General features: G+C 40.8%; 2 protein-coding genes across 6 annotated transcripts in view; one reads left to right on the top strand and one right to left on the bottom strand.

The window, feature by feature from the left end:
• Positions 1–60: 60 nt before the first annotated feature.
• On the bottom strand, positions 61–19,311 carry ascc2 (activating signal cointegrator 1 complex subunit 2). Of its 4 annotated transcripts, none has more exons than XM_034046686.3 (19): positions 19,291–19,311; positions 16,593–16,691; positions 15,881–16,039; positions 15,139–15,309; positions 13,181–13,310; positions 12,562–12,629; positions 11,788–11,901; positions 10,952–11,064; positions 10,518–10,592; positions 10,077–10,184; positions 9,726–9,797; positions 8,570–8,644; positions 7,949–8,147; positions 6,038–6,243; positions 5,485–5,604; positions 5,132–5,362; positions 3,598–3,688; positions 1,474–1,568; positions 61–794 (listed from the first exon to the last, which is right to left on the bottom strand). In XM_034046686.3, the coding sequence occupies exons 2-19, from the start codon at positions 16,671–16,673 to the stop codon at positions 623–625; spliced, it is 2,280 nt and encodes a 759-aa protein (XP_033902577.3). In that variant the 5' UTR covers positions 16,674–16,691; positions 19,291–19,311; the 3' UTR covers positions 61–622. The 4 variants fall into 4 exon arrangements, with proteins under 4 accessions (XP_033902577.3, XP_033902576.3, XP_033902578.3 ...); XM_034046685.3 differs by lacking the exon at positions 19,291–19,311 and adding an exon at positions 18,484–18,611; XM_034046687.3 differs by lacking the exon at positions 19,291–19,311 and adding an exon at positions 18,484–18,609 and having other exon boundaries at positions 9,726–9,794.
• The window catches only part of LOC117428094 (myotubularin-related protein 3-like), a 44,935-nt gene continuing 39,048 nt past the window's right edge, over positions 19,074–24,960 (top strand). For both annotated transcript variants that reach the window (XM_058994792.1, XM_058994790.1), the window contains exon 1: positions 19,074–19,272. The gene's annotated coding sequence lies outside the window, so the exon portion shown is untranslated. The remainder of the gene's footprint in view (positions 19,273–24,960) is intronic.

Genomic DNA, 24,960 nt, shown 5'->3' with positions numbered 1-24,960 from the left:
TGTCTAAACCCCTCCAAAGCAATAGCACCAGGAACATAGTCTCAGATTGGACCCCAGCCAGACTCTTCCGCAACATTTATTGTGTAATATTGATAGACAATAGACAATGGAAATGTTTACACCACTCCACTTGTAAATAAATGCATTTTTTACATGAAAAACATGTTGTTTTCATTTTATTACATCCAGAATCTGGCCTTATTCTCATTGAAATGGAACAGTTTAAATTTTCATGTAAAAGCCCGGTCTCCAGTACGGAGTCATGCTGTTGGAGACTGGATGCACTGGGATTTCCAACAGGCCAGTTTAACAAGTAAGCCACTGCCTTCTAGCCCACAGCTCTGTGGCTTCAGACTATGTTTTCTCAAATCCTTCATTTCTAACCATTGGAGCACACTGTCCTCAGCATTAACCACTAGTCCAAGCTGCCTCCTACACAAAACATACAACCCCAAAATCAATAAAGAATGTGGCTGTGAGAGAACTCAAGTTGCTCACAGTTCATCTCAGCTGGAACCCCTCTTTGTTTTACTGCCACTGCTCTCAGGATGTAGAGCTGCTGGAGTGTCTGTGCTGTGTGGAGGAGATGCAGGTTCCAGCAGGGCCCATCCTGTAGCAGCCCTCATGATGGGATCATGCCCTTGCTCCTCTTCCTGTCTGCCATGGCCCGGCGGTTGTGATTGGCCCGGCCGCTCTTGTTGGCCTCCTTCTTGCGGCGCTCCTGCACGGTCTCCTTGCTCTGGCCCCGCCCCTTTGCTGCACCCACAGCACTTCCTGGCGTGTCGGCTTTGAATCTGAACAGACATGAGGACAGAGGACTCATACAAGGAATATATGAAACAAAAGAAACAGATTCATCCCCTCTGCCAACGTGTGCAGAACAGAGAGTATCCCTTTTACACGTTTCAATTCTTGTTGTGTGCTGCTCCAGCCATTCTGTGATGCGCCTGTCTATCCAATGACAGTGATGGCAATGAGGGCAGCACTATAAGCCCTGGGGTATGGAGATTTTGCACACAGATTTACTGGAGGCCCAGGTGGGTATAAGAGGTAGTAAGTATTTACAGAGAGTGCTTCCAGTGCTCTACATGGCAACTAAAATGAAGGCGTTGAATCTGCATTTGGCCACCTTCAGTTTCATGGCAATCTGGAGTTGATTTTAGTCTGCAGAGTGTTATCATGAACATGTCTTGTTGGAGTTTAAAGCAAGTTCTGCCTGAGCCCCGTATCAAGGTACTTCCTAATGTAAATGTATCAAGGTAAAATATAGCAATTTATGCATGTCATGTGACTCACTTTGTTTTATCACTAGAATTCATCTTGTGGATTTATTTTATAACATAGTAGTCTGTCATAAAAAAATCTGTGCTTACGTATTTATTTCAATATGGTTGTAATTAAGGGTTAGCAGCCACTGCGGTTCTAGTGGCAGTAGAGGGGGGGAAGGGTGTTGCAATAAGTGTTGTTCCTCACCCTCTCCTGTTGTAGTTGGCAGCTCTCCGTGCCTCAGCGCGCTCCCTCAGCACTGCAGGGTCCTGAACAAACTGGTCCCTCGTAACTGCATTGTCCTGCAGGGAAACACATTTCTTTTTAAACTGAGAAAGTCACTGTTTGTGTATATTTCTGGATAACGGTATTTGGGTTTTTCTGGATTAAGAATAACTTTGCAGTGAAATAATTTTTTAAAAAGCAGTATAGTAGGACAAAGCTTACCCACCTATGGAATTTGGAACAAGCACAAGAGCATTTCAAAATGATAACTTTCAGGTGTTTCACTTTCAAGATGTTTTCTTTTACATGTTGGGGATAAAATCTGGTTTTATTTTTTAACTGAAATACTAACTATAAACAGATCCTGGGAAATAAGCCTTTTCTTTTCTCTCAAAAACCCAGTACGCTCACAGGAAAGGCTGCCACCATTACATATTTTTTGGAAATATGTAAACCACTTCAAGAAAATGAATGTTATTAAAAAAATAAACCGGGGGCTCCCGAGTGGTGCATCCGGTAAAGGCACTCCGTGTGGAGTGAAGGATGCGCCCTATAGCCTGGAGGTCGCTGGTTCGAGTCCAGTGCTGTTCCACTGCCGACCGTGGATGGGAGTTCCCAGGGGGCGGCGCACAATTGGCCAAGCACCGCCCGGGTGGGGAGGGCTTAGGTCGGCCAGGGTGTCCTCGGCTCACCGCGCACCAGCAACCCCTGTAGACTGGCCGGGCGCCTGCGGGCCTGCCTGTAAGTTGCCCGGAGCTGCGTGGTCCTCCTACGCTGTAGCTCGGAGGTGGCTGCATTGCGGGCCTGCAGAGTGAAAAGAAGCGGACGGCTGACGGCACACGTTTCGGAGGACGTGTGTGTCCGTCTTCGTCTCTCCCGAGTCAGCGCGGGGGTGGCAGCGGTGAGCCAGGTTGAAATAAAAAAAATAATTGGGCTTTCCAAATTGGGGAGAAAAATGAGAATAAATAACTGGCAATTCCAAATTTTTAATAAAAAAAATAAATAACCCAATAGCTAACAGTCTGGGGATTAAACAGCCCTTCCCGTTGGTAACAAGCAGTGTGGTGGGAGTAGCGCATGCAGAAAAGCACATGGCTAATCTGAATACAACACAAAGTTAAGCACATACTGACTGCCCTTTTTATTCCATCAGTACTTCCACACTGCAGAAGGATGCCAAAACTATTTTAGCAAGAACATACCTTTAAATAAAATAAAAGCTTTTTATTATTATTATTTTATAATTATTGATTTTCAATTTACAGAGATGGTAGTGTCATGCGAAAGAAAAACAGCTGAAAAACAAGCAAGACAATCTCTAGATTTCCTTTCCACATGTGGTGTCTCAGAGTATTCATTTGGTGGGAAGAGCCTGGAGCCTGATTCAGCATTGAGGCGGTAGTTCTTTAACAGAGAAACTGGCACACTACATCCAGTCTTTCGTGAAACAAAGATGGGTTATTTAGTAATGAACTGTAATCTCACTGAGTCAGTGCGCACTTGCCACACAAAACAAAAACAAACCAGAGATAAATGGTATTGACTTGTCCACGCCTCCATGTTAGTTCACAGCTTACACATGTACAGATGGCAGCCTTCCTCACTAGTCATTAACTACTTCTGTTGATTTTGGTTTTTCAAACTATTTCACTACAGGACTAAGCTGCCCATAGGAAACTGTGAGGGGTCAGGGGGAGTCCTATTACCTGCAACACTAGAAGGACGTGAACTATTGTATGACAGAAAAATTAACCTATGAATATATTTCACTAGATAAATCTCAGAGGTTGACATTGGATTTTAAAGCCTTGGGGTTATAATCTGTACGAGTTAAACTTCAGTAAAACTTAGCAGAGCTATTTATTGGTAGCTCGACTAAGTTAATGGCTCATGCAGCCTACAGCCCTTGTTGGTATGGGTGTAAAAAAAAGAGATTTACAATTTCATTTTGTAAGGCAGTCTGCCTCCCAGTGTGACACTACAATAAGAAACCTAACCTGCTCTAGTGTATTGCTCTGTGCTATCTCTTCACATGCAGGTCGTGTAGTCCAGACCTCTGCAGCAGTGCAGTGCACATTCTCCTATCTATGAAAAGTAAATCTGTACCTTCTCCTCTTCCTCCTCTTCGTAATCCCTCTCTTCCTTCAGCTCCTCCTCTTCCCTCCCGTCACGCAGGACCCGCGGGATGGTGAAGGGCCTGTGGGGGGCAGTACTGAGCAGTGAGACAGCCGTGAGGGCTACAGGAGGCCTAGTCCTAGTAATTGAGCTTGATATAGCAGACCTCAGTGTTCTAGCAGGAGTGGAGTACTGAAAAGCCATGAGCAGAAAAGCATAATCTGTTTGTAAGTGTTCAGTGGCTCTCTAATCAAGTTGAGGGTGTAATTCTCGCACTTTTTGTAATGTGGGGTCCTGATTAGACATCATTTAATCTAATTAAAAAAAGACAAAAGTTTCTATTAACGTATTTAATCTGTTTATACAGTTTAGGATGAGTGTGAGATAGTTACTGCTGAAAAGGTTTCAATGTGGACGTGGCTCACATTTTAAAGTCAAGCCTACATAAACACCAACAACAACAAAAAAAACACACTCTTGTTATAAATGTTGCCTAACAGGTATTAAACATTGTTGATCTCACACTGCTCTACAGGAAAGATGCACACACTGCGTAAACACAACGATAGGTGAATACTTTTTGTACTCAATGCTTCTATGCTGCATGACATTATGACTGAAAATATGGGCGTTGCTTCCGGCAGTTTGAGTTCTTGTAAAAGAAAAAACATTCAAGAATGTTTAGTTTAAGACTATGACTATTCTTGAACAGTATATATAATCCATAGAATCCACCTTGTTTAATCTACTTATTCCACTCAACTCTTGTTCTTTCTAGATTGGATTATTGTAACTCTCTCCTCGCTGGTCTCCCTGCTTCGGCTATTCACCCTCTTCAACTTATTCAAAATTCTACCAGATGAGCAGCATTCTCCCAACCCCGCTACTCTCCCGCTACCCCTCTGCTTCGCACTCTCCACTGGCTACCTATTCGCTTTGCATCCAATTTAAGACCCTTGCTCTTGTATATCGCTCTATTCATCATATTGCCCCTTCCTATCTCCAATCCCTCGTGTCTCCTTATATTCCCTCTCGCCCTTTCCGTTTATCCTCTATTGGCCGACTTGTTATGCCTTCTCTTCACTCTCCTTCCTCCCGTGCTTGCACCTTCTCTTCCCTCGTCCCCCTGTGGTGGAACCAGCTACCGGTTACCCTCAGGACTGTTCAGTCTTTCACTGCTTTTCACTGTCTTCTCAAAACCCACTTATTCAATCTTAATTTTAAATTTATTTGTAAATTCCTATTTATATATATTTACATATATTTTCATTTTTTTTATTTTATTTATAATTATTTATTTATAATTATTATGTATATATTGTATATATGTGTTTATTTACATTTTTATTGCCTGTAATTGACATACTTTTATATTTTGTTTAATTTTCTGCAAGTCGTTTTGGATAAAAGCGTTTGCTAAATATATATCTATTATACTACATACTAGTTGAATGTAGTATATGCAGAACCTGTAGAATCACTGGGCAGTGGAATGCAGTGCCCCGTTGAAGCTGTTTGAACCCACCTTCGGGCCAGCAGCTCGCTGCCCTCGTCCAGGTCGTTCGCTCCCACCTGGCCACCATCGTACGTATCATCATACTCATCATCGTAGTCTTCACTGTAGAATGCAGCTCCGCCCTCCTCCCCCTCCCCCACGGGCACCTCCTCCATCACCACCTCGTAGGCTCGATAGCGCCCCCTCTGCTCTTCCACGTGCTGCTTGTTATTCACCAGGGCGCGGGCACTCTCCCCCTGCCTGCAGACAAACACAAAACATTGTCGACAAGTGGCTTTTTATACACCGACTTAGGTGGTACAGCCCAGCCCTCCCCTTCTCATAGCTAGGGTGGTACAGCCCCGCCTCTCCCTCGCTCTCACCTCCTGCCCTTCCAGATGCGTGATGTGTCCAGGACGTCCCGGGTGAACACGTCAAACTCGTCATCGTCAAACACGTTGGATCTGGACTTCAGGACTTCCGGCAGCTGCTCCTTCACAGGTCTGAAGGGTGGGAATCAGTAGACACCTCAAAAGTTAATTGTGAAATACCAGAAACCCATTTTAACACTGCACTATACAGACAGAATGCTTAGTTAAAATTATTTTGCCATTTGTGAAGAGGGGACGATTATTGGAACATATTTGCAGTGGACTATTACCTGTTTAGGGATACCACTATATTTACTGTAGTAATAAAGCTGTAAAACAGGCAACAAAAGTAAATATGGTAATTATAAATGGGTTTTCCCTATTCATTATTGTGACAGAGCCATACAAGCCTGAAATTACAAATTCACAGCCAGTTCAGCCAGGGTTGGGATAAATGCACCTGTGAAGAAAGGCTGACTGCCAGCTGCCCTGCTGTGTGTCTATGAGTGTTTGGGTGTGACTGTGAATCTGTATGTCTGTGTGAGTCTGCATGTCTGTGTATCACCTGGGCAGGCTGTGGTCCATTTTCTCCAGCCTGGGGGACAGCTTGCCCTCCAGGATGTTGTTGATGACGCGCTCAGAGTTGTTGCCGTACTCCTGCAGGCAGGCCATGATGAAGCCCTCCCCCAAGTCAGGGAGCAGGTCTCGTACCTGGAACACCAGGGACTCCAGCTCCCCAGCGCTCAGTGCACACCCCGGGGCCCCCGGATCCTGCAATACAGCACAGAGCAATCAACACTGCAGCACAGCTCACTCAATATAATACCATCAATACAGCACAGCTCATTCAATACAATACCATCAATACAGCACAGCTCACTCAATACAATACCACCAATACAGCACAGCTCACTCAATACAATACCACCAATACAGCACAGCTCACTCAATACAATACCACCAATACAGCACAGCTCATTCAATACAATACCATAAAATACAACACAGCTCAATCAATACAATACCATCAATACAACACAGCTCACTCAATACAATACCATCAATACAGCACAGCTCACTCAATACAATACCACCAATACAGCACAGCTCATTCAATACAATACCATAAAATACAACACAGCTCAATCAATACAATACCATCAATACAACACAGCTCACTCAATACAATACCATCAATACAGCACAGCTCACTCAATACAATACCATCAATACAGCACAGCTCACTCAATACAATACCATCAATACAGCACAGCTCAATCAATACAATACCATCAATACAGCACAACTCACTCAATACAATACCATCAATACAGCACAGCTCACTCAATACAATACCATCAATACAGCACAGCTCACTCAATACAATACCATCAATACAGCACAGCTCACTCAATACAATACCATCAATACAGCACAGCTCACTCAATACAATACCACCAATACAGCACAGCTCATTCAATACAATACCATAAAATACAACACAGCTCAATCAATACAATACCATCAATACAACACAGCTCATTCAATACAATACCATCAATACAGCACAGCTCACTCAATACAATACCACCAATACAGCACAGCTCATTCAATACAATACCATAAAATACAGCACAGCTCAATCAATACAATACCATCAATACAACACAGCTCACTCAATACAATACCATCAATACAGCACAGCTCACTCAATACAATACCATCAATACAGCACAGCTCACTCAATACAATACCATCAATACAGCACAGCTCACTCAATACAATACCATCAATACAGCATAGAACAGGAGTCAATTCCACACATCACCCTGTATAGCTCAGCAACACCCAAACTTGATATAACTGGTAGTTCAACAAAACACAAGAATTCGGCCAGCCACAACCTAATCCCTTATTAATACTAATCCTAGACTACCTAACATTATCTTATGTAAGTTAGCCTAAGATTAATCAGGGTCGGTGAAACCAGCCCATAGCCTATTTATGGACACTTGCCTATTCTAGTAAACCCTAGAACACATTTCAATCTTGACTGCTTTAAAATTCACCCCTGGCAACTTTCTGCCCAGTTGTCAAAATGCACTACCCAGCCCCCTATACCTGGTATAATTACAGTACTAATACAACAGTAAATTGTATATTTAAATGTACAGAGGTTGTATTGTAATCATTTATGGAGGTTTCCCTTCTCCATAGCACTCCCTGTATAAGTCACAGTAACTGCTTTATGGTTAACAGCATCATTATTCATGGAGCTGAATTGCACATCATTCCTGAAAGATGGGATCAGGTGGCAATTTTAGAATGGATGTTGGTTTAGACTATCACTGTCTACTACAATGCAACCACAAACTATCCAGTCCTTGATCTTTCTGTTCTTCCATAACAAAGAATGGCAACAACTGTGCTAGTCCCAGAACACAAAGCGCAGAAGACGCTGTCCTAAAACACTCACGTAATCCTCACTGTAGAATTCCTGCTGGGCTCCAGTCCCGCCCGTGGCTCCCTGAGGCCCCTCTCTCTCCGAGCGCGCCTCGCTGCTCAGCTCTGGAGCTGGGGTTGAGCGGACAGGAGGCAGGCTGTGCTTCTTCCTCCCCAGGCTCTCCCAGGCACAGTCAATCCCCTGCAGGATGTACGAGGCCCTGGTTTCATCTCTGAGGGTACAGGGTTAAAGCTTTTCCAGTAGAAAGAGGTGAAAGAAGTAGAAAGCAGGGGGGATAATGGTTTCAAATGTAAACCTTAGCTAAGTGGTAAATGCTTAGAGCTTTACTCCACTGAGACCACTTGCTAACTTTTTATGTCTAATCACAAGTCTTCAAATATATGCAAATGATTTACATGAGTAACGCGTCTAACAAGAACAGTGGTACCCCAAATTGCTGTCCATTTACAAGGAAATTTAAAACGACTGGGGGCTGTACATTTACTGCCCAAAAGCTGTACCCCGCCCCCTGGCTGCTGGGAAAAGGACACCCCCCCCATCTCACTGTCACCGTCCACCTTCAAATGCGACTCATGTTGCACAGTGTGAACTGGCTGTTGAGAAGACAGTATCATATCAGCAGATCAAGGATACAGGAGTGGGGAAGCCTGCTGTAACAAGCTGACATCATCCGTTACAGGAAACTGCTCGTCATAGTCCGCAAGGAATCTTAAAAAAGAGAGGAGAGAGAGAGAGAAAGGTAGGGGGCAGTGCACATTACTGAACAACGCATCATACATAATATTTACTAGATGAGCTATTCTATTGAGCTTCTTGTACATTTGTATCTCCCGCAAGGGATGGGTGTTTCAATGCGTATTTAATGTTTCCTATTTCAATGTAACAGTTACGTCACAATAACTGTTTTGCCAAATTCACAGCTCCCCACTGCAACAGTCTGTAAATCACAAACAAGTGACTTAACTGAACCCATCATCATGACTTCATGTCCAATTACATGTGTTATAAACAGCAAACACAATGGTTCTTCGTGGGTAACACAAAATAAAACAACTGGAACTGTTGTGAATCCTCTCATGATAATACACTTCCTAGTACTGCACTAGTTGTAGCTTATTTTCATAAAACAATGATGTTGCAACTGAGTTGAATTACTTATAGCTGAATAAGGGGTTCAGTGCATATCACTATGCTTAAAGGGTGAAAACATGTTCACTGTTAAAACAAATTACATACAGGATCTGAAGAATAATTTTGCAGTTTTCAACATTTTGACTGATTGAAAAAACTCAAAACACTGCAGCAGATGCTTCACTAAAGCACTCTGTCCTTCAGCCATCTGGAAAATTAAGTCTAATACTAAAAGCATTAACATTTGACAGGGTAGCTCTTCTGTCTCAGGTTTATTCAAAACTACAATGTGTATATTTTAAAGTGTGTGGAGTAAAGCATACTAGTGTAAGTCACTGCAGTGCAGTTAGCATTGCTGCTTACTGGCAGGTAGTGACGTAGCACCAGGGCTCTCTGATGAATAGAAAGACAGAAGACTGAGGCAGGGGGCTTTTTAAGTAGAGACCAGCAAGAAAATGTAAATATAGGTCACAACTAATAACAAACTTGTATAAGATCTCCATGTACAGGGAAAACCAAAGTCTGTAATTGTCAGTCTTCAAAACAATAGGTGCACTGCCTGTATACAGCATTAACCTACATGTGCATCAACACATTTAAGATGCAGTTTTTATATAACCCTGTAAATATGAAGCCCGTACTTCCTTGACCCTGTTACCTCTTTTCCTGAAGGAGAGCTGTGAAGAGCTGCAGGAAATCTTCAACAAACACTTGGATAGTCTCTGAGCTGCTGAAACAAAACAGAAAGAAAAATCAGCTTTGTACTGAGCCCATGTAGTACTGATCCAGATACAGAAATATCAGATCCATTCTACTTTTACTGTGAGCTTCATTAACCATATGGTCTACATAGCAAGCTCACATGTGACCAAGCTCATAATAACCCTGGAAACTGCTATACAGGTGAGGTCTAACTTCTATGTATTAATAGCATTGGTACCATAAAGGCTCTTCACAGAGCTCTGCAGGACTGGATGCATGCCCTACTGCTGCTGTAATCTGCTCTCACCTGTTCTCCAGAATGGGCTGCAGACAGGTGTGGTTGATCAGGAGGTGGCTGATTTCAACCATCTTCCTGCGTGAGTGAGAGAGCCTCCTCCACAGGTCCTCCTGCAGGCTGAGGGGAGGAGCAGGACATATTGCAACATTAGTATCGTACAGTGAAACCTGAATTAACTAGACACCAAAGGGACTGAAAACGCGTGGCTGTTTTTTTTGTGCAGACAGGGTCTTTCCCTTGTATTGGAAAAATCTGTAATATTGTTTTTTGGAAAGTGAAAGCAGGTGGCTGCCTCATTTAGGTGACTATTATAGAATTTACTATAATTTATTAATGATATTTTTAAAATATTTTATAGTGCATCACAAGTGGTATTATTAATGACCATTTTATGTATGCATCCTACAATGCAGACCATTGCATGTATCACAATACATTTATTTAACGTACCTTTTCTCTTCAAACTTTCTCTTCCTCACTGCATTCTCTAGCTCAGGAACACAAAGCTCATAAAAAGAAGCCAGCCTGGAAATAATAACGAGAATGTGTTCACTGGCTGCACCACTAATGTCCAAGTAAGATATGATGTATTACCCAAATTCACAACAAGTGTGTGTGTGTGTGTGTCATACATGCCTCTATGGAAGTGCATGCGCATGAATGTGTGAGATTTCCTGTATGTGTGATTGTGTGTTTGCGTGGGTCAAGCATGCATGAGGATGCTCTTCATGGGTATGTGTGTGCATGTTGCTGTGTATAATCAATGCATTGTTTTAGTGCACCGTTGTGTTTATGTATGTCTCAAATAGGTACGTGACTGGATTTATCCCTGAAGATGCAGTCCCCAGGTTGCATGCCGCTTGGCACGGTGCACTGCCGCTCACCGGAGGAGGAAGCTGTGTTTTTGGAAGGTGGTGCTGGCGGGTGGGAAGATGTCCAGGAAGGAGTAGAGAGTGGTGCAGGTGTCACACAGGTACAGCACCAGATCTACCAAGTCCTGCAGATGGGGAGTCACAGCACAGGGGGACAGAGAGAAGTAGACAGATTAACATCTAAGAGTGTCTGTATGAATGAGAGGGGGCCATGAATGAGAGGAGGCCATTCGGCCCATCAATGCTCATTCGGTTCCTAGCAGCTTACTGATCCTAAAACTTTGTCAAGTTGGGTGTTAAAGGAACCTGGTGATTCAATATCAATATGGCTGGGAAGCCATTCCATACTGTCACCACCCCTACCCTTGATTTCCACTTCATTTCCAACTGAACTGTGTCCTCTGGTCTTGGTCTCTGTGCTGCACTAAAGTAGCTAGAGTTAACTTTGTCAACTCCTTTTAAGATTTTGAAGACTTCATACAAACACGACTCTCTGCAGCACCTGATTTTTTTCTCATAGAAGGATCAACCTGGTTTAGCTTCTGAGATCTGACGAGATCACGTAGTACGACAGCAGAAATGCAAACCTCTATCTGACCTCTCTAAAGTTGTGTTGTTTTGTGATATAAAGTTATGTTGTTTTTTTTTAAACCATTAAAACAGATTTTGTCATGTTCTTTCATTACTTGACACACAAGAAGTAGAGTGATCTAATTATTTTTTTAATAGGATGATTATTTAAGGTTCCTGTCATTCACTTGTAGTGAAAAAAAGAACATATATTATTGGCTGGAAAGACTTCATTGTAATTTATTAAGCTAGTAGAACTTCGAACAGTTCCTAGTTACCTTCACACTCATGTCCATGGGTCCAGGAGCACTCTGTGCCCCCAGCTTCAGGGGCTGCCCATTGGAGGTTCCCTCTGTCTGCAGCCCACACTTCTGCAGGATAGTGTCCAGCACCTGAGGAGACAGAGAGGGGCACTTTCTTACTTACTTGCATAACCAGCATTTGAACGATGTTTATCATATTAGCTGTGCATTGCCCACCCTTCCTGTGGAAAGGATGGCTTGTGGGTGACGTCAGATCAGGAAGAGAGACACACAGTACTGGGGTATGAAGCGCTGATGTGTGGGTTTATTATAAATAAAAGGTTTGAACATAAAACAAAACACTTTTCAATAACAAAACAAAACGGTACAGCGACCAAAATAAACAGACAAAACAAAACCGTGAACAAACACAGAAACAAGTAACATGCTGATTTAAAGTCAGCACGAACATAAATCGTTTTCTCTGGTATTTAACTTCACTCGTAACTCATGTCTCTCGTTCCACCTCTGAACCAAAACCAACCCCGTTCAGCAAAAGCTGTGGGTTTTTTTACACGTGACCGTCTCCAGTTTAGTAGTAAATTAATCACCTGGAGATGGTCACATTCTGCACGAGTGGGGAATTTTAACCCCATCCGTGCTGTAAAATAATTAACAAAACATGGTGTTTATTTCATACTAAACAATACATTTAAATCTTAATACACCAACTACAATACAAAATAACACAAACTACACAAAGGGGCGGGGTGTACCCTGTCACACTTCCCCAGTCTCACTGTTGTGTACCTGTAGTATTGTGGGCACAGTCTCGTCAAGGTCGCTGTAGTAACCAGGCTGCTGAGTGAAGATGTTTTCTGAAATATATAAGAAAGCACAGTTATAGGATCTAAGGGGCAACCCCAGAGCATCCACAACAGTCTGAGTATGTAGGTGATTTCAAATCATATCATTGTATGATTTTCTGTACAATTCCCAGCTCCTTGGATAATGTATACACAGACAGCAGAGGTGAAAGTGCAGAGTGCTGTTCATGGAACAAGAGAGCGAGCTCCTGATCGGAGCAGTTGCTGTGCTATGCAGGTAAGTGAAGACAACGCAGGTATTCATTATACTGCTTCTTTGGACTAATATCCCACGTGCTCTGTGTGTGTGTGAATCAACATTCTAGAAAAGACTTAGACACCACTAACATTCCCTGTTCCCCGCTGCCTTTTGTATTTGTTACCTTGATTGAATAATACTATACTAACAAAAACTCACACATGCTCCCCTAACGAGGATGCTTAATACTATCTTAACAAAAACTGTATTGAAAGCCTGTCACCTCTTGCTGCAATAAACAAGACATTTCTTGATTGGCCGCTGTATTTATTAGGGTCCCCCCCTCCCCCTGGTGGTCACTGACCAATCATTTTGTTCAGAAGCATTCCATTCCCTTTTCCAAACAGCACACACAGGTCCAGGATCTTGGGGATGTCGAACAGGAAGTTATTGTAAATAATCTCTCCAAATACAGCAGGAGAGAGGAAATGTTCCTGAAAAAAAACAAGAAAGAAACAAACGCTTTGACAGCCGCTACTGTTTGCTGTCACGCCAGAGGGAAATCTGGGAGAGAGAATGGATAAGAGCAATAAAAAATAAAAGAAAACCCCTGAAGTCATGCTTGTTCCTGCAAAAAAAAGCTAAAGAAATAAAAAATAAAAAAAAATCCTGGATCTAATCTGATTTGTAGGACTAGGATGCTACAAGCTCATTTGTTTTTAATTAAACAAATTAGTTTCAGTATCTCGTCAGTAACAAGAGGGATTTACTGATGTGTATCATTTCAGTGGTAAAGTATTTACAGTATTTTTTTATGACCAATTATAGAAAGGCAGCGTGTCCCAGCTGGGGCATACTAGGCTGCAATTACATTCTTACACTGTTTAAAAGGGTCTTTCATCTACTGTCACAGGCACATGTGTGTACAGTATAGTAGCTCTGAGGGCATGATTACTACTCTCTCTCGACAATTAACAAACTACAGTATTCCTAAATGAAATCAAAACACAGATTTATCGAATGGCACAGAAGCAGAGATTCAGAGCACAGGGTAGTGAATTGCAGGACTTTAGTTCCCCTACCAATACATCAGCATTGTTATATTACAGATCATAACAGTCATCTGCCATTGTAGGCACTAATTAGAGAACTACCAATACTCTTAGCCAAGCATACAGTAATTACATCTGATATAATTATAATTTTTGCCATCACTTTTCCTTATTGACTGTGGTGGATGTATACGTCTTCCCTTAACTGTATCAGGAGCACGTTGCTATGGCTGATACAATAAACGTGTGTGAGGCTCAGCCAAACAGAGCAAAGACTGATGAGAAAGTTTGTTCTGTTGTTCTTTTCTCCAAGCAAACTTTATTGAGGGCACAAACATTACAAAAGAGCAATCACAAGGTAAAGCCGTGGGTGACTAATGCATGCAAACTGATAATCAACACTTTGAGATCAATTTTCTAATCTCTTGTTAGCATTGGGGTTAGCATTAGCAACATATCTTCATATCGCCAAATAAAAAATAAAAAGAAATAAGTAATACAACATAAAAAGATATTCATCTCAAAGGTAAGGGGACCAGTGATAACACTGGCAATGCTAACACGCAGGGTTGGATTAAGGCTTAATCAACCTTGATTTTCAATTCCAAACCCGAGGTAAATATATAAATGAAGTAGAATCCGTATGCATTGAAATTGACATTGTAAAGAACTGAAAACAGAACAAACAAAAGGGCTTTCAGTTCTGAGAGGAACTGCTTTCCAGCATAGAAACAAAGAATGCTTGGTTTTCTAACATTAAACAGGTTCTTAACACAGACAAATACAAGCTACACTTAACATTTGACATAACTTGATTCATAGCGTCCATTCAAAATATCTTGCAGCAACCAATAATACATTTTGATCTTACACTGATGGCAAAACCACGATTGAACCTAATTAGCCATTGAAAAGCATACCTGTCAATATTTGCAGATAAGGAAATTATTCTCTAAAGTATACAAAAACATAGTTATGTATGATTCAGAAAAACTAAAGACGGAAAGTATGCCTACCTCTGGCAGTGGCAAATGTACAAGATGCACATTATGTGCAGTTGTAATTTGTTTTAATTAAATCACAAAACCGAGTTGTTACATTAATAATATAATTGATCTTCTTTCTCTTTAGCCCATCTGAAGTGTTTGCATGACAACAGTGTGTTACCATAACAGGCTAAATTGTACAAATGAATTTCTAGACTAGTCCACACAACCGACCAGACAGGCACAGAGATGCACTCACACACAGACACACTCACACACCATACCCTGGACTCCTTGTGAGTAGCCATCCTGAGAAAGGTCATGAAGACACAGCGATGGAGGTGCCTCTGCATGTCGCTGACCCTGGGTGATGTGGACAGGTTACAGTCCAGTCCCCGGGGAGCCAGTCGCAGGTATGAGTCCAGGCATTGCTGCAGAGACACATCGAACACCACCTGCAGCACAAACAGCAGGATGAACCCATGGGCTCCCCGTCATCAATATCTAATCACTTCCTGTACTCCCCGTCTCATTGCATGAAGTGAATACGTTAGAAAGCAGCATCAGAACAAACAAGCTAACATCCTACAGATCTTCAGCACAAGAAACCAGGGCCAGTGATAACGTTAAAATACAAATAAGAGGTAATAAAAAAAGATTGTAAAGCCTCTGATATTATACTTTTTAGAATAAACCGTTTTCCAATACATACAGGCCAAATAAAGATGGTAAAACAGACCAGGTATAACAATGTACAACAGAAAAATGAATTCCGATTGCTAAGCCTTACACATTGCTCCAGGGCAATGTTTGCGCCACTTTTTACTAGGTGGAATTGAATACTGTTAATTTTCCCACAACTTGTAAGAAACATAGTGGGTAGAACCATTTAAAAACACAATTAGCTGTATATATAAAGTCAAGCTGGCAAACCTGGTACTAGCTGAAAAGTACACTGAGGATGGCACTGTTTGTATGGATATTGAAATATTTGTCCATGCACTACTTAAAAGATATCGATGTTACCTGGCACCAGAATTTATCGTGTGGAAGAGCCAGCAGCCAGTCCAAGTCTTCTGCAATGAACTGGGCCTGCTCCAGGTACTCCTCCACCTGTGCTGGGGAGCCCTCTAGTGTTGGGGGTCTGTACGTCACAAAGCAGCGCTCCTCCATCCTCTCAGGGTGCTGAAACGGCAGATCACAGCGTTCGTGTGACACAACAGCTTGAGTTAAAGGACTACATGATTCTTGAGAAAATCTCATTGCCCTGTGTGGTGTGACACTGCAGGTACTAGTAAAACATAAAAAGCCCTTAAGGTAATTGGAATTATACAGAAACTCGTCTTACACAGAATAGTTAGCAGGATTAGGTGTGTAAGAGGGATATAAGAGAAGGCGGGTTGCACTGTACACAGTGTATCACAGCTGCTAATCCTAACAAGTTAGAATAGTGAGTGGAACCACCATGATTCTATATAGGACTAAACTTCAAGGTAAAGCAAGAAATGAAAGATTGTATGACAAAAAAAAGAAAACTAAAAGATATTGGGCCATAATCTAAAGTGGAATGTCATATCAGACAGATCAAACCATTTGTAAACATGAAGTAATGCATTTGTGAAAAAATCAGCATTTTTGAAAATTATTGAAAGAAAAAAAAAAGAAAAAAAAATCACAGGACAATCACAGAGATGTCATGTGTGTGGAAAGTAGACACTGTGTTGCAGTCCTGACTCACCAGTGCTGACAGTGTGCGCTCCCTCCCTGTGCACCCATCCCTCTCCGTCACCTGCAGCTCATCCAGTGGAGCTTTCTGCATGGCCGCCTCTGTCTGTGCCTGCAGAGGAGAGTAAAAAGAAGCACTGAAGAGGTTGTTTTCCTGCTTTTTTCACTGGAGACCCCCGTTCTTCCTGTTTAGAGATGTGTGCCTTAGTGAAAAATTGAATCCCTTTTGGTCAATTGCAACAAACTTGTGAGTCCTTAAATCTGTACTAAGGCGAGTACAAGCTAGTATGGTACCATCTGCAGGTCATCTCCAGCTCTGTATTAGCTGAACTCAATCTTAGTACAGACCTCAGGGTTAAACTGACCCTTCTCTTTCATGTATGGGAAATGGCAGTGTGTGGGTGGGGACAGCACAGTAAGAGAAGTGCTGCATTCTGGTACTGCATATTTTAAAGGTCTATTATTTTAGGCGTGTTCTTACATTTTTCTTCATTCTATTCTCTATTGTATTATTACAATAATATACTTCAAGTGAAAACAATAGGAGCTTTTTATAGTACGATTTCAAATAAAACATATTTTAAAAGATGATATTAAATGACCCTTTCAGCACTGAAGAAAGTGAGATATATAACAAGGTGTCAATTGCATGTCTATAACACTCAATATAAAGACATTCAGTACCTGAGTGAATAGTTGTTGAAATCAACAGTTAGCAGAAATGTTTTTTAAAAGTATCAGCAGTTATAATGGACGGAATTGAAATGACGTCAATGTATTATTAGTTGTTTATTTAGCAGACGCCTTTATCCAAGGCGACTTACAGATACTAGGGTGTGTAAACTATGCATCAGCTGCAGAGTCACTTATGTCGCACCCGAAAGATGGAGCACAAGGAGATTAAGTGACTTGCTCAGTCACACAATGTGTCAGTCAGTGGCTGAGCCGGGATTTGAACCAGGGACCTTCTGGTTATAAGCCCTTTTCTTTAACCACTGGACCACACAGCCTCCTATTTGTGTTCAGAATTATGTTTAACGCGATAACCGCTTTGCTTAAAATGTACAAAACACACATCAAGGGGATGCATTACTATGAATAACACGTTAGTACAAGTCTTAGTCTAAAGAATCACTGGGCTAACTTAATATCTTGCTTTACAATGCTCTACGGCGCAGACGACTGACACGTTGTGTTAGTTGCAATTGAGAACAACTTAAAACCTAACCTGCAAACTATGGAGGCGCTCGATTCGTTACGATTGAAACTACCCTGGACTGTCAGTGCTGTCCTCCGCACAACCACGGGGTCATCCCGTTAGTACGCTACTTTAGTTTGTACTACTGACCTTTTAAAACACAACTTGTTATTTAGTGAGAGGTGGAAGAAATTGCACTGCTTCAAGTTCAACTACAGTAAAAAGGATTGAAGAATATACAGTAAGCTTACTGCCAAGTCTGCCATTTGGTTACAATCTTAACGTTAACAAAATATCAGTTGATCAGAGGAAATATGAAGACGCCAGCACCTGGACTGGTTTAAAAGAGCCCTCCCCTCTTTTTTTCTAAACATTACCCATGCAGGGCGATGACTAATTCGTTACAGGTAACAGTATTTTTTCAAACACATAATTAGATTCCAGTGACTTACTATACCACTCCCCATAATGAAGCCTACTTACGTTTTCTGAGACATAAAATTACGTATAATGAATGTCTGTATAAAGTACAGAATAGAGTACTCAAATCCTACCAAACTGAAAATAGTTTTACAGTCACCAACACAACCGGCAAGTCCAGCACAAGTAATATAACATTTTTGTAAGTGAAATCCTTCTCTCAACAATATATAACCAATGAAGTCAATAAAGAAAACATATCAAGTGGTGTATGTCGACCTATTACCTGAATAGAAGAAATAGATTTATATCCCAGCTCTACTTTCGTTTTCGGTGCAGCAAACAGGAAGCTTCCGGCGCCCAATGTAAACGTGTATATTGTTTTGAATGATAGCCTCGCCTCTTACGTGTAGCACGTTATTCCATAGCACCGCCCATTACGTTTTGTTTATAAATCTTAGCCACGCCCATGTATTTTATTTTTATTAAGGAATTGTATTTAATTGATTACAAGCTTCACAGTGTTTTTTACTTTTTGAAAAACTTTAACAATTAAATCGAATACACAAAAACAATATTATAAAAATCAAATACCATCAAGTCATCAGAATTCAGAGCCACACAAAGTGAAAATAAATGACAAAACGCTGTCAACACTGCAGTTGGCATAGCAAAACAGTATTGTGGTCTTGAGAGCGTTTATATTTAAAATGCAGTTAGGATCCTTGCTTATTTTAGTGTGATAAACACTACATTTTACATGTTTTCTCTCAGTTACATTACTTGAGTTCTCCTACATAGTATACAGACAGTGACACGCTATCAATGTTTATATCTGCAACGAGCTCGCGCCCATATCTGCGTGCTGACGCATCCTAGCTTCTCCTACGTCCTGCGTCACGTTCCCTAGGCTCTGTTAGATACGCGGCGATGGTGGATCAGATCGGGTCCGGGACTAAGTGAAGGAGCGCCGGAGCGGACAATTTATTTATTGTATTATTTATTACTGATTGCTAATCAGTGCACGGAAAGTCGACGGAACACCCAACTGACCGTTCCCCGGAGCTCCCTAAAGGTGAGTTTTTTAGGGTACCTTCTGAGCTCGGTGTATCGGGCTGCGGCCTCCTCCTGCCGCCGGGGGGGTCCGCCCTCCATCTCACAACAACAACAACAGGAGCCTGTGATAGGAGAGTCTTAGCGAGGATTACAGCTTTACACACAGATAACACTTTGCAACGCAACCCCGGCGCGACCTGAACGGGGTTCGAGAGGTTACCCTAGGAAAATCAAGAAAAATGACACGGAAGACTAGTACAGAAAAAAACAGAAACGCAGAATCACAACATCTAGACTGACATCACACAGAAAGGAACATTCAATGTGAAAATATAAGTCTCTAAACAACAACATGGAGACGATGCATGAGGCAGTTCTTGGTTGATTTTTCAAGTTGGTGTAGATTGTAGAGATGCCGGTTCGTAGTTTGGGAGCTAGAGTAGAATATAAATATGCAGGAATGGTTTTGTAGAAAAAGACGTGTAACAGGGTACATCATAGGAAGAGGGTGGAAGTTTGTTAGAAATACGACGTATGTTTCTTGCATGCACACAAAGGCTAGGTTCAGATAGGTGCATAGTACCATTATTGCACATAATCACTTGTTTGCTTATAGGAATCCCTGGTATTACAAGAATCGTAATAAAGTGCTTTTGTATTTAAAATGATATGCCAGTGGCATGACAGTTGAGACGAATGCACTATGTACGTACAGTACACCCTCGCTATAGCGCCCATCATTATAACGAAATATATACATTTATTGACAACCGTTTCAATTGGCCACAATTGGAACCACGTGTGGGAATGCAGCACAAACATCTTGGTAGTTCAGTAAAAGGACAGACCTCCTATGTCTGATTGATTTATTGTTAGGAGGATGCCACCCCTGGCAATGTATTCAGCAATACATTCTGTTTCTGTTTCAGTCATGATTTGATTCTTTTGCAGTTTCTGTTATGGGAAAGACTCCAGATCTGTTCTTTGTAGAGGGCTATTTCAGGTACTCAGTTGGCAGGTGTACATCAACAGTGTTTAACAAGAACACAACAACAGCAATCAGCATGCCAGTGGTGCAATGTGCATGAAACAATGACATGTAATCATTGGTGAATTAATAAGTCCATGCTGGTCATGTTTAGGTGTGCTTGGTTCCGCCTGTAGAGATACTGGTGGTTATGTAATGGTCTCGGCAGCAATAGACTGGAGACCATATTTATTACTACAATAATAGTTACTACTTCTATTTCTACACACCTGTCCTTTACTGCTGTGGAAATTCATGTACAGTTAGAAATGAATACAAAAGTACAATAGAAATAATAATAAATATAAATAGATGTGGTAGATGAGTTACCTGATTGATAGATCTTAAGATGTGTTACTGAGAACAAGGCTTCCACTCTGTTTCGGTTTGAAAGCATTCATTGCTGTTTTGGCCCCTCTAAAGAGGGTGCATTTGTGTGTAAATTACAGTGAGGGTCTGTGCAACCGATTGACACTTTTTTTTTCATATTTTTCAGTAAAATTAGGCTATGGGAGACATGATCTTTAAAATGAGATTGCTAGCATTAAGATTCCAAAAGGCATGCTGCCTGGTGAAGGAATATTAAAGGGCAGAGACTATGAAGATTTATATGTTGTGTGACATAAGGTATATTTTAATCTTAACCGTCTCTGAATCTGTAAATACTCCATTCATTCACTCGCCTGCATTCCCGATTGAAGTTGCCATTAAACTTCATTATGAAGAGAAGGGAAGAAAATCTGCTATTTCATTAAAAGCCTGTATTCAGGTCAAACTACTTTTAAAATAACTTGCCTTATTATTACAGTATCTATAGCAACACAACAAACACTGTCCCTGTGCACCTCATTACAGGTGCAGTCATCTCATTAATTGTGATCTTTTAAAAGCAGGAATCCATTAACTATCTCTTTGCTTTCCACAGAAGCCCGATTTACTTCAGTTAAACTGCCATTGTCAGACAAAATTACTAAATAACTGATTTCCTCACTTCTGCTTTTACGAAGCCACTATGGTTTTTAATTTTACTTTGAGGTGGATACTGCAGAAGAATGATACACTGTATTGTGGATTGTTTGACATTCATATGGGGAAACACAATATAGTCCTTTGAAAGAAGTATAGATATCCTTGATCTCTGACCTAATATGACTGCCTTATGAGGTTCACATGAATTTACTGGAAATGTCAGCTGTATAGGGAACGTACACTTTTAATTATTGTGTTCATGTTTGGTACACAGTTGTATTCTTTAACATTGTCCAGTAAAGATTAGCACTGTCACTGCCACATTGTTTTAAATTATTAACTAATACAGATCTTTCTCCCGTTTCCATTTTACTTCATGTTTACAAACCATTCAGTGAGTTACAGTGTGACATAAGACAGGCGGTGAGGGAAGTTCAAGTGAGGTTTAAGGTGGATGCTGGTACCACACCTTACTGCAGCTTGTGTAGTTGTCCCTTGACTTTTATGAGCATGAAATAAATGATGAATTGTATGTTAACAAAATGATTTCATTTTGTTCAGTTAAAATACTCTATTCAAACATGTAAAGCTAGAAGGAGATTTATCTTGTGTGTGAGGATATGTGTTGTTGTCAGCTGAGTTTCTGGTGAGCTGTAAGAGACCTGACGTAATTGGAGAATTTTCATTAATTAGAATTCCCTTTCAAAAAGGAAAGGAGCAAATAGACTAGCAGTGAATGAGCTTGCCATCAATTACTCTTCTCAACCTGTTAGAACACAGCAAGTGGTGCTCTTAGAGTCCCAAATATAGGCTGAAGCAGCCCCCCTAATACCGGACTGGTTTTTATTGTGGCTGTCTCTTAAGGGAAGGCCCTTGAATAGCACAAAAGAATTCTGTTACTTCATCACATTCAGAGATCTCGAGTACTTAGGAAATCCAACTGTGTGAAAAGAGAATTTCAGACTATGTGGACGTCCTTAGAGATTTGTTTGCTGGATTAATAGCTGCAGACTGGGTAATCGGTTGTTTCTTATGGATTGGAATCCCACTTAAATCTCTACCATTGCTAAGTGTTAGAGTCACCCTAGACTAGTTTTCCCAGTCCCATACTGCAACGTGTTATATCGTGGGTGTCAGGGTCCAATATAAATCTGCTACATATCGAGGACCGCGATATAGCGAGAGACCCATAGAAAAACAAATAGGTTCACAAACACTGTACAACCACTCCTTCGTTTTATCGGGGGCATCAGGGTCCAATATAAATCTTCTACGCAACCTGCTTTTCCTCATTTTCTGTATAAAAAGCAGCACACCATTTTAATTCGTACTGCGGAGGGTAATTGCTTCTCTTCAAGTTAGTCTCCAATTAATGAATCTTCCTCTCCTTTCTCAAATGCACAAACCCGCTGCATTGAAAGAATCCATTCCCAACATAGGAGGCTTGTTGCTAGGGAGCTGACGTCACTGCCCTGTGACTTTTGCTAGTGCATTGCTGCCACAAGTGAACATCTTGTTGGCTAAAATATAACCGCTTCAGCAAGTAGATATTTGATTTGCTATGTGTTATTGTGCAATGCATGTGTATATGATAACAGTACTATATTAATGCTTTGTTTTGTTTTGTATATTTTTGTTTGTGGTGTGCAGTACAAAATAAAACAAACAGTAATTCTAAGTGAAATTGCCTATATTGCAGCTGAGGTATGTGCAGTTAGACTGTAAAAATGGAGAGCCAACTCCAGGACCATGATATATCCGAATCCACAGTATAGCGGGGGGCGATATAACCAGGGGTTGGTGTATGTATTTCACCGTTGTACGTGAAGGTTTCTATTTCCAAAATGTATATTATGTTTGTGGGTACATTTAAAAAAAAGAAAAAAAATCTTTAGTACCAATGTGTGTGTGATTTATGATTGAACGTTCAAAGTCATCGATGGCTGGAGTTATCTGATAGCTCGGTTTCTTGGCTTTAATTTGGGGTGTGGGGTTATTGGACTGCTTTTAACTGATTTGTTATATTGGCTAAACAGTGTTGATTATCAGTACACCAGAATATGAGCAGGGATGCCCTAAAATACTATGACTATATACAGTATGAACTACTTTACAGACTTGAATATGATACACTGTCTTGGATTTGAACAAAACTGGGTCATTGCGTGGGTTCAGTGAGAATAGCAAATTGCAGGCCTGTATCACACTGTGATAGGGGGTGTAGGTTGTCTATAGACAGACAGACAGACAGACACAGGCGCAGCAGAAGGCCTTTACATGACTGAAGGGATGTTTAGCCTATCTGTCAATAATCTGTGTGGTGCATGAGTTTTGTGCACGCCCACCTCATCACTAAGGTGTGAATTTGCACATGCTTTGGATCAGGAAAACTTTGTCGGAGTAAGAAACATTGCACAGCCATGTTCGATGGGGATATTTTGTTTGCAATTTCTGACGAGAGATGCTTAAAATAGTTTGCATCCTAAAATTGCATATACAAGCCTAAATAAATTATTCAAAGTAATGGGAATATTAAACAAAACAAAGGTGAGCTTTGTTTTGTGAAACTTCCACACCTAAGTATTCACTTTTAATGTTGTATCTGTAGCCAAAATAAAACAGCTTGGTCATCAGTTGGCATCCTGAAATACAACGAAGTGTCTGATGCTTTCTAAAATGATTTAAAAAATGCAATGAAGCTGACAAATGCATTTACATTTGAAAAATGGGGAACACATGCATTATTCATACATTGAACATGTTTAATACATGACTGGCAATTCAGTCCAGGTTTCTCATTGTTTGAAACAAGTGTAAGCCCAATTACTCTGGGCATACAGTTTGAGTAGACTGGACAGAAATGAGAACATTATATTGTAATCAATATATTTAAAATGTTGTATTTCCCTTTTTCTAAATATAGAGCTTTGTCAATATATGTCAATTCGGTATTTAACATTTAACATTTGGCATAGTTCAGTTTGACAGTTTTAATTTCCAGAGTTAAGTTTTGCTGTTGATGTTTGCCTGGCTTTCACAGTTTAATTTATTGTTACTTCCACCATACCCAAGGCCCATTTTAATCCAAATTACTGTAGGTTGTTAATTGCACAGGGTATTGATGAAGTAATCCTAATTATATACAGATGGATTTAGCACTATAACAAGATTTCTAGACTTGTGTTTTTTTTTACAAAAACATAAAATAAAATGTACAATTTTCAAATAACATTATAATTGTACCACATTCTATTTAGAAGGGCCTTTGAGCGCACGACTACCTCTCAAAATAAAACTGAGATGTGGAATTCCTTGTTGCTTTAGAATTGGGGTCATTCGTAGAGAGTAAGAGAAAGCAGGTGTCTGTGCCAGATGTAAGCATCACTAATCGCAGGGCTTTGTTCCATTACAGGATTGAAACCAGAAACGGAGAGCTGACACTAATGTTTTCTTTTATAACAGAAAAGCTGGCAGTTGTTCAACAAGGATGGCAGTGAGAGACACAAATAAATGAAATCACAGTTTTTATGATTTTTATCGTAACCTGTACACCAATAACTCTGCTGCAGGCCCAGTTTTTGAATCCAACATTTTCTATAACAGTTACACAGTTTTAGTATTTTTGTAATGCTAATCTTGGTTAAGTATGTTCACAGTACGTTTAACCCAAAAGCCAGCATTGAAACAGCCTGTGTGAAGAGCTATACCTGC

This window comes from Acipenser ruthenus, chromosome 21 (assembly GCF_902713425.1).
Source record: "Acipenser ruthenus chromosome 21, fAciRut3.2 maternal haplotype, whole genome shotgun sequence".
NCBI classification, from domain to species: Eukaryota; Metazoa; Chordata; class Actinopteri; order Acipenseriformes; family Acipenseridae; genus Acipenser; species Acipenser ruthenus.
This window is presented reverse-complemented; position numbering and strand designations above follow the sequence as displayed.

Coding starts and splice junctions, on each gene's coding strand:
- ascc2 (XM_034046686.3), bottom strand. CDS start 16,673: ATGCAGAAAGCTCCACTGGATGAGCTGCAGGTGACGGAGAGGGATGGG. Junction 10,593..10,951: donor AAACACAGCTTCCTCCTCCG/GTGAGCGGCAGT, acceptor TATTATTTCCAG/GCTGGCTTCTTTTTATGAGC. Junction 5,363..5,484: donor CGCATCTGGAAGGGCAGGAG/GTGAGAGCGAGG, acceptor GTTTGTCTGCAG/GCAGGGGGAGAGTGCCCGCG.